Below are 10,695 nucleotides of genomic sequence, written 5' to 3'. Positions count from 1 at the left end.
ACTTTAAGTTCTAGGGTACATGTGCATAACGTGCAGGTTTGTTACATATATATACCTGTGCCATGTTGGTGTGCTGCACCCATCAACTCGTCAGCACCCATCAATTCATTATTTATATCAGGTATAACTCCCCAGTGCAGTCCCTCCCCCCTCCCCCCTCCCCATGATAGGCCCCAGTGTGTGATGTTCCCCTTCCCGAGTCCAAGTGATCTCATTGTTCGTTTCCCACCTATGAGTGAGAACATGTGGTGTTTGGTTTTCTCTTCTTGTGATAGTTTGCTAAGAATGATGGTTTCCAGCTGCATCCATGTCCCTACAAAGGACGCAAACTCATCCTTTTTTATGGCTGCATAGTATTCCATGGTGTATATGTGCCACATTTTCTTAATCCAGTCTGTCACTGATGGACATTTGGGTTGACTCCAAGTCTTTGCTATTGTGAATAGTGCCGCAATAAACATACGTGTGCATGTGTCTTTGTAGTAGAATAATTTATAATCCTTTGGGTATATACCCAGTAGTGGGATGGCTGGGTCATATGGTACATCTAGTTCTAGATTCTTGAGGAATTGCCATACTGTTTTCCATAATGGTTGAACTAGTTTACAATCCCACCAACAGTGTAAAAGTGTTCCTATTTCTCCACATCCTCTCCAACACCTGTTGTTTCCTGATTTTTTAATGATTGCCATTCTAACTGGTGTGAGATGGTATCTCATTGTGGTTTTGATTTGCATTTCTCTGATGGCGAGTGATGATGAGCATTTTTTCATGTGTCTGTTGGCTGTATGAATGTCTTCTTTTGAGAAATGTCTGTTCATATCCTTTCCCCACTTTTTGATGGGGTTGTTTGTTTTTTTCTTGTATATTTGTTTGAGTTCTTTGTAGATTCTGGATATTAGCCCTTTGTCAGATGAGTAGATTGCAAAAATTTTCTCCCATTCTGTAGGTTGCCTGTTCACTCTGATGGTAGTTTCTTTTGCTGTGCAGAAGCTCTTTAGTTTAATGAGATCCCATTTGTCAATTTTGGCTTTTGCTGCCGTTGCTTTTGGTGTTTTAGACATGAAGTCCTTGCCCATGCCTATGTCCTGAATGGTACTACCTAGATTTTCTTCTAGGGTTTTTATGGTAATAGGTCTAACATTTAAGTCTCTAATCCATCTTGAATTAATCTCCGTATAAGGAGTAAGGAAAGGATCCAGTTTCAGCTTTCTACTTATGGCTAGCCCATTTTCCCAGCACCATTTATTAAATAGGGAATCCTTTCCCCATTTCTTGTTTTTCTCAGGTTTGTCAAAGATCAGATGGTTGTAGATGTGTGGCATTATTTCTGAAGGCTCCGTTCTGTTCCATTGGTCTATATCTCTGTTTTGGTACCAGTACCATGCTGTTTTGGTTACTGTAGCCTTGTAGTATAGTTTGAAGTCAGGTAGCGTGACGCCTCCAGCTTTGTCCTTTTGACTTAGGATTGTCTTGGCAATGCGGGCTCTTTTTTGGTTCCATATGAACTTTAAAGCAGTTTTTTCCAATTCTGTGAAGAAACTCATTGGTAGCTTGATGGGGATGGCATTGAATCTATAAATAACCTTGGGCAGTATGGCCATTTTCACGATATTGATTCTTCCTATCCATGAGCATGGTATGTTCTTCCATTTGTTTGTGTCCTCTTTGATTTCACTGAGCAGTGGTTTGTAGTTCTCCTTGAAGAGGTCCTTTACATCCCTTGTAAGTTGGATTCCTAGGTATTTTATTCTCTTTGAAGCAATTGTGAATGGAAGTTCATTCCTGATTTGGCTCTCTGCTTGTCTGTTACTGGTGTATAAGAATGCTTGTGATTTTTGCACATTAATTTTGTATCCTGAGACTTTGCTGAAGTTGCTTATCAGCTTAAGAAGGTTTTGGGCTGAGACGATGGGGTTTTCTAAGTATACAATCATGTCATCTGCAAACAGGGACAATTTGACTTCTTCTTTTCCTAACTGAATACCCTTGATTTCTTTCTCTTGCCTGATTGCCCTAGCCAGAACTTCCAACACTATGTTGAATAGGAGTGGTGAGAGAGGGCATCCCTGTCTTGTGCCAGTTTTCAAAGGGAATTTTTCCAGTTTTTGCCCATTCAGTATGATATTAGCTGTGGGTTTGTCATAAATAGCTCTTATTATTTTGAGGTACATTCCATCAATACCGAATTTATTGAGCGTTTTTAGCATGAAGGGCTGTTGAATTTTGTCAAAAGCCTTTTCTGCATCTATTGAGATAATCATGTGGTTCTTGTCTTTGGTTCTGTTGATATGATGTCATTACTTTTATAAAGAATTCAGTCAGCCCAAGTAGCTAACGAGTGGCTCCCAAGTGCAGAACCAACTTGTAGCCTGATCCTTCCTGCCACAGTGCTTTCTTAGAGCTCCCTTGCCCACGTTCATTCTGCCTGAGATGTCATAAAGCTCTTCATATGGTTTGTTTGTGTCCCCACCCAGATCTCATCTTGAATTCCCATTGTTGTGGGAGGGACCCAGTGAGAGGTAATTGAATCATGGGGGCGGGATTTCCTGTGCTGTTCCCATGATAGTGAAAAAGTCTCATGAGATCTGATGACTTTAAAAATGGGAGTTTCCTGCACAAGCTCTTTTCCTTTGCCTGCCACCATCCATGTAAGACATGACTTGCTCCTCCTTGCCTCCCAGCATGATTGTGAGGCCTCCCCAGCCACATGGAACTGTATGTCCATTAAACCTCTTTCTCTTGTAAATTGCCCAGTCTCAAGTATGTCTTTATCACCAGCATGAAAACAAACTAATACAGCTCTTATTGGTGAAGGCTGGCCCCGGGGAACATGCATACTTGCAGGAGATTTATAGGACAGAGGATGTGCCTCTAGTCTGCCACATGGTTTTGCTTGTCTATTTTATATTTGTGGAGGATTGTCAAGATTCTTTAGAGATGCTTTCCCATTTTCTATCACAATGGTCCTGAGTGCTCAACAAGGCTATTATATAACATGATGAACTTGACAAAGATCAGTTAAATGACTCAACCAAGAACTCAAACCAAGGCTTTTCAACTGGGACCACTGCTTCTTCTACCCCACTGGGTCATGGTAAACACCGGGGACAGCGAGGAGGCTCTGAGGTTTCAGAAAATTTACATCCATCTTCAAAACCAAAATTACCAGGGACTCCTTCATTTCGATTTGATGAATAAAACATCTTGTGTCCTGAACCCTTTGGAAAATTGAGGAATGAGATGTGGTTCTTCTCAAACTTGAATGTGCATATGAATCACCTGGGGGATCCTATTAAAATGCAGATACTGAATCAAGAGGCCTGGATTGGGATATGAGATCCTGCATTGCTAACAGGCTCCCAGGTGATGCCAGTGCTGCTGATGGTTCATGGATCACACTTCCAGTAGCATGAGATGGAGCATCTGACTAATTTCTCTGCATGGTCAGCATTAAGCTAATTGGCCATTATTGCCCTTTGCAATTCAGTAGTAGGAATTGTGGCTTTGACTTTGCTGTTGTGGGAGAAGTTGCTGACACACAAGCTGGCAATGCTTAAGGAAACGTTTTATTGTGGATCAATAACCATAAAAATATTCAAGCCTTTTGGTTAAATAATTCTGCTTATGGATGTGAATTCTAAAGAAATAACCCAGAAGATGAAAAAAAAAAAAATCTGTGTGAACAATGGTGCTCTACCACAGCACTATGTATATTAAAAAAGAAATATTTAAAGTCTGTGTCTAATATAAAGGAAATGATTAAGTAAATTGTAATAAAGTCACTCAATGCAACCAAGACAATATTGTAGACATATGTTCATCTTCTTCATTTCCTCAAATACAACATGTCACTAAAGAAACAAAAATGGCATGAATCACAAGGTTAACAAACTATTTATTAATAATTTCAACACATTTGTCCAAGATACAAAGTCTTTGTAATTGGGGAACATAACCACAGGCCCCCATGTCTCTATTTGTAATGTTTTATTTTTTTAACTGGTCAGTGAGTACAAGGGTGATTTCTTACAATTTTTATACCTTTCTGCATGCCTGAAATATTTCAAAATTTAATAAAAAAGAAAATGCACAGGGACAGAGTGAAGAACATTCTAAATTACATGTTGGGGGCAGAAGTAATGTGACAAAGTGAGCCAGTTTTCGCAACAAAGCCTGGCCTTGGCTCTTGAAGGCACCAGGGACCACGGAAGGCAGGAACGAGGCATGGGGCTAACGGCAGAGGAATGGTCAAGTCTGTCCCAGGAGACCTTGTACCCCTAGATCTCCTGCCCCACTAGGAAACAATCCTTCCCACCTACCACGACTGAAGGATACGGGCAGTTTTTTCTTGACAGAAATTGAGCCACATACACTCAGAACTCAGACACATCAGATATCATAAGAGGCCAGCTGAAAACAAGAGAATTAATGGAATCTCTACACACTGAACTGTGGGGCCTGTAGGGATGGAAATTGTGATACCTTTCCTCATCCAGAATAAGGATTATGGCCAACAGTGCTATAACAATAGAGGTTAACAAGAGAAAAGCATAAATGCAGTGATTTCATCAGTTTTATGTGACACCGAAGCCTTCAGAAATGAAGACTCAAAGACACAGGGAAAACTGTCTGTATTTGTACTTAGGTTCCATGAAGAATGGGCAACCTTATAGAAATGTGATTGGACAAAAGGGTGTGATCTACTGGTAACAGACTGAGGGGAGGAAACCCAGCAAGGCCTGTCTGTTCAGATTCTTTTTAGTCTCTCTGAGTAGCATTCCTACCTCCCGGGTAGGACCTCTCTGGAATGAGGGTTTTCAAGGGAGAAGGGAGAGAGTGACCTTTCTAGGTTTTGTGGCTTGCTTTGCGGGAGAGACATTCTAGTTTCTATGACCTACCTTGGGAAAAAGAATTCTTGTTTCTATGACTTACGTCAGGAGAGAAAAAGGGATGGAAGGCAGGGGCAGGAGAGAAGGTGAAAGCCTTGGCTTCTGAGGCCCTTCCAATCTCCTTTAGTTCAAAGTACTCAGCATGCCAACATGCTATACTTTGGAGTATCATGTTCTGAGCCCCAACAGACACTCAGCCCCACCCCAACCCTGCTCTCAGGCTTCCAGGAGCCAGACATATATACCCATAGGCAAGAGACTGACAAACTACAACCCGTGGGCCAAACCATACTTCATTCTGTTTTTGCAAATAAAGTTTTATTAGAACACAATCACACACATTCATTTGCAAGTTGCCTATGGCTGCTTTTATACCATAGCAGTAGAACTGAGTAGTGGCAACAGACACCATCTGGCCCACAAAGCCTAAAATATTTACTATCTAGGCCGTACAGAAAAATCTTGCCAATGCCCGCTCTAGAGAAAAATAGATGCCCCAGAGGAAAGACTCCAGATCCCGTGAAAATACTGGTAAACTTCCCTATGACAATAAAGCCCATCAGTGACAAGCCCCATCCACACGCCCACCGAGCTGCCAAGCAGGTTTCAGTACCTCACTCTTAAGCGCAAATGGATGTGCAAAGATTTTCCAGACATTCAAGCCTCAGCGTGAAAGAGTATAATCAAAATAAACAGACAGAAAAAAGGAACTTGGAAGAACCAAAATAATTCAACAAGTAGAAGAAACTTACAGTGAAAGTATGGAGTTCATATTATCAGAGAAATGAGAAGATATTTCATCCATAAAACAAGAACTAGACACTGTGATAACCAAAAGTGAACCCTGAAAGTAATGATTCAAAATTTTTTAAAAAATCAATAGGAAGTTGAAAGAGAGTTTAACAAAAAGACAAGGAAATGAAAAATGGGAGGGAAGATAGATTAACAATTCAGGATGTCCAATATTGAACTGGAAAAAAATATAGGACAAGCAAACAAGGGAAACAAAGGGTATAAAATTAGTGATGAACACTATAAAATTCCTGATAAATATTTTCTTACCTATTGCACACTGTGCCCAGCATAGTAAATAATAATAACCAGCAAAGGCCGTCATGAAATTTCAGAACACTCTAACAATAAAGAGATGATTCTAAGTTGACAGAAAGAAAAGAAACTGAACCAAGTAATGAGAATCAAAATGGATCCAGGCTTCTCAATAGTAACACTGCATGCCAGAAAAAAAAAAAAAAAAAACATGGAGTGATGCCTTCAAAATTCTAAAGGAAAGAGATTTTTCACCTAGTGTTCTATGTTTAGCACTATCAATCAAGTATGGAGATAAGAGCATTTTTATACTTGCAAGGATTTTCATGCATCCAAAACTACTAAGGATATGCTTCAACACAATCAGGGAGTAAAAACAAGAGATAGACATGGAATCCAGGAAACATGGGATTTTCAACACAGAAGCACAGGAAGTCCTAAAATGATCATTTTCCATCAAGTCTATGAGCAAATGATCCAGTTTCAAGCAAGAAGACTAAAGACTTCAGGAGAAAGGATCTCTGGGAAACAAGAGGACAGAACTGCTCAATTATTTGATGTGTTTAAGATGTAAAAAAAGGATTGCTAGATATTTTACAGGTTTGTTAAAACACTTGCTTGGAAAAAGTAGTATGATATTTAGCTGAATAGCAAACAATTTTTATCTAGTTTAATAACATTACACTGACCACTGATTTAACAAAAATTGTTATACAAGTCTATTTGGAGGATCATGTAAGAAAAGATGGGAGTTGAGGACTGGTGAATAGAAAGATAAATTCTTGTCTAAAATAAAAACAGGAATAGATATAAAAGCATATAATTTAGAAATATATAGGTAACTTTTAGAAAAAACAGAAGGTGGAAAGTAGATGCCTCTCTGAGAAGGGATGGGAGGAAAAAGTAATTGCTTTTGCTTTTTTAGTATATATAATAATTTGGTACTATTTTATTATTCTAACTATTCACATACATTTTGATAAAAATAAAAGTCTAAAATAAATTATGTCAATCTATAAGATCAACATATCTATTAGATCGTAATTATAACTAGAAAAACTAAGTTGCTTTTTTTGGAAAAAAATGCTTATGTTAACTCCTTGTGGTCTGCTGGTATTTAAAAGTCTTTACCATCAGAAAGTCCTTCCACTGGGAATGCTGAGCTGGCAGTCTGGTGGAGCTGTAGTGTCTTGTGTGTGTTCCAGATGCCTTGAGAATCAGTCTTTGTGGGAGGGTAGAACACAAACAGGTTTGACCAGTGTATTAATATCAGTAAGGCTAGCATAACCAGGGAGAGATGCACCAAGGTTCAGGTAAAGAGTCAAGTGGGGAAAAGATATATAAAATGCATGTGTATATCATGACTGCAACAACACAAAAATGGTATGTTCATAATGAGAAGGAAATAAGGACAAATGGAAACAGTTTGATGTGTCAGAAGTGGGAGCAGAAATACATTTTTTCTTCTAATTTAGAATTATGTGTAGACTGCTATAATGTTTGAATAAAATAGAATAAAGGTTTTTTTTTTTTTTTTTTTTTTTTTTAAGGAAATCAGTGACATTCTTTGCTCTGTCTCCCTCCTGCAGCTTAATTGCCTACACGGAACAATATATGGAATATGACCCTTTGATAACACCAGCTGAGCCATCCAACCCTTGGATCAGCGACGACGTCGCTTTGTGGGACATAGAGATGAGGTAAAAAATGTTTAAGGTTTGGGAGTGGGATGAATGTAGACAAAAATGCATGAGATCATGAGATTACCTTATATTCTATCTTAATTTGACGGGTTTTTTTTTCACTAGAACAGAAACCCCTCAAATAGCCTCCTGGCTGAGTTCTACTTACAATTTCTACCTCCCTACAACTTTGATTTGTGCATGGATCCCTTGTGGCTACCCTCTGACTCTTTGGATATCATGATAACTGGGACATCCCCCACCATTCCCTAATTCTGATAGCTGGAAGAAAAGAATCTGTTGTTCCAAAGTTTTTGCCTGTTAGATAGCAACCACAATGATAATAGCTGGCACGTATTCTGCACTGGCCACATCCTGCAGTAAGTGTCTCTCACTGAATCCCCTCAACAGGTACACATTACTGTTCTCACCATTGAGCAGATATGGAAACTGAGGCACAGAGGACTTGCCCAAGGTCATAGTACTAGTAGGGCAGAGTTAGAACTAGAACTCAGGCAGCAGACTCCAGAACCATGATTTCGTCACTCTTTTCTTCTGGAGTAACTGCCAGCAGTGATTCCAGCCAGTTTCTCCTTCCCTGTGAGGGAAGCCAGTGTGTGTACTTAAGAGGGGAGGAACCAAAGCCCAGAGGGACTTGGACCACTTTCAGAATTACAGAAGGAAACACACAGACAAAGCTAGTGTGGTGTGCTTTCACACCCCCTGTACCTCAGCTGGATGAATTTTTATTTCCGTTTTCACATCTCTATCACTCTCACATTGTCTTTCACTTTTGCTCCTTTTCTGGCTTCTTTTCTTGAAATGGAAAAAATCTTATAAAAAGTAATAAAAGTCACAGATGCTCATTCTAAAACGTTCCACTTATCCAGATGTGCATAAAGAAGAAAATGCTCTCTTCCTCCAACCTGATTTCACCTTCCAAAAAGAACCTTTGTTTATAGTCTAATACTGTGGTTCCCAGAGTGGATCAGAGCACCCTGGGCGCTGTGGGGAACTCACAGAGTTACCACAGGATAGTCCAAATTTTTTTAGGGAAACAGTGATAGTTGACACATGCCAGATACTGCACTAACCACTAGCTTAAGATGGTTCAGTTTCAACATTAGAGCATATTACATCTCTTATGACGATATGCATCTTTGCAAATCTGGTTTTTCGGAGCAGTCACTGTGATAAAAAGCAAGAACTGCGGGAAAATTAACATGGAATAGGAAATAGGGATGGTAAGGTTCAATCTAATTCCAAAATTTAAGAAAATGTGTAGTGCCCAACAGGTGCATATTGTAGTTATTTAAGAATGAAAAAAAAAATTTTCAATCTATGTATCTTTCAAACAGCTACTAAGTGTTAGGATACAAATACATATTAAGTTGATTGGTCCCAGCCATAATAAATGACACTGTTAAGTATTTCTTTTGGCCCAGGGACACTGTGAAAAACTTACTGAGACACTAAGGGTACCATGAGCTCAGCAAGTTTGGCACCATCTGATTTAGTGTCTATTACTTTGGATTTGTATGCATATATAACATTCTATCCTTTTGTACAATTGAATTCAATATATATGCCCAAATATATACATATATATATAGTCCAATAATTTTTAAATTAACAATATGTTGTGGGAGTGTTTCCATGTAAACACATATAGATCCACCTTACTCTTTTTTTTTTTTTTTTTTTTTTTTGAGACAGAGTCTCTCTCTGTCGCCCAGACTGGAGTGCAGTGGAGCAATCTCGGCTCACTGCAAGCTCCGCCTCCCGGGTTCACGCCATTCTCCTGCCTCAGCCTCCTGAGTAGCTGGGACTACCGGCGCCCGCCACCTTGCCCGGCTAATTTTTTGTATTTTTAGAAGAGACGGGGTTTCACCGTGTTAGCCAGGATGGTCTCGATCTCCTGACCTCGTGATCCACCCACCTCAGTCTCCCAAAGTGCTGGGATTACAGGCGTGAGCCACCGCGCCCGGCCCACCTTACTCTTTTTAATAGCTACATGGTATCCTCTGGCACGGGTGAAGTAAAATTTATTTTACCAATCCCTGGCTCATAAATATTTAGTTTATGTCCTCCTTTTTTGCCACCATAAACAATGATTCCAGGAACATCTTTCTACACAAGCTCAATTATTTCCTTAGTATAAATTTTCCAGGTGTAGAATTCCTAGAAATGGTATTCATATTTTAATTTTAGTTCCTATGTCCAGATTCCTCTTGAGCAAAACTGTAACACATCTTTGTCATTCCCTTAGCTTAAAAGTGCTCATTTCCGCACATTCTTACCACCCCAGGCATCATCGATCTTTTTATCTTTGCAAATCCAAAAGGTTAAAATAATTCTCGTTTTACTCTTTTCTTTGTTAATATACTTGAGAATCTTTTCACATGGTTATTAGACAGATTCTAGCAATATGTTTTGCTTTGGATATTGGGATATAAAACAGTCACATTTACTTGAATCGTATATTTTGTCTTTTTCCTGATATATCTCTGAATCTCACTCTTTGTTCTTCTTTTTCTCTTCCCTGACTTTTACTTTATTAATCAAATTTTATATTAACTTTCTAAAAACCCTAGTTTCTATTCTAGTTGTATTTACTTTTAAATGTTTTAATTAAAAACATCATCGATTTAAACAAACAAGAGTGAAGTATATAAAATAGTGAAGTTACCTTTGCCTCCTTTAAATCCCGTTCTTCCCAGAGGTATGTTCACTTGATATATTTTAAACCAACATTTTTGAACTTGTATTTCTATGAACATTTAAAAATCAACTAGTATATAGTATGTATCTTCTTTCTAATATTTCTGATAAGCCCTAAGTAGTTCCTTCTGTTCTAAGTCAAGAACTTAACTCTTTCTTTCACTCAGGCTTTTTCACTCAGGGTGTTTTTTCTCTTTTTAAAAAATCATTGCTGCTTTTTCTTCCATTCTATCCTTACTTTTCAGGAAATCCTTTTTTTAAGAATTCTGGGCCTCTGGGATGGAGTTGCTACATCTCTTATATTTTCTCTGTTATAATTTCCATCTTTAGTCTTTTTATTCTATATTCAAAGG

The 10,695-nt window shown here is 38.7% G+C and overlaps 1 protein-coding gene across 1 annotated transcript in view; it reads left to right on the top strand.

Annotated features, from left to right (window-relative positions):
* RGS6 (regulator of G protein signaling 6) overlaps window positions 1–10,695 on the top strand; it is a 623,561-nt gene that overhangs the window by 544,125 nt on the left and 68,741 nt on the right. The window contains 1 exon segment of the mRNA XM_031935755.1: window positions 7,529–7,639. Within this exon segment, the coding sequence (XP_031791615.1) occupies window positions 7,529–7,639 (111 nt within the window).

The sequence above is a fragment of the Piliocolobus tephrosceles genome, chromosome 6 (genome assembly GCF_002776525.5).
Source record: "Piliocolobus tephrosceles isolate RC106 chromosome 6, ASM277652v3, whole genome shotgun sequence".
In the NCBI taxonomy this organism is placed as follows: Eukaryota; Metazoa; Chordata; class Mammalia; order Primates; family Cercopithecidae; genus Piliocolobus; species Piliocolobus tephrosceles.
The sequence above is the reverse complement of the archived record's forward strand: the minus strand, read 5'-3'. Positions and strand labels throughout refer to the sequence as shown.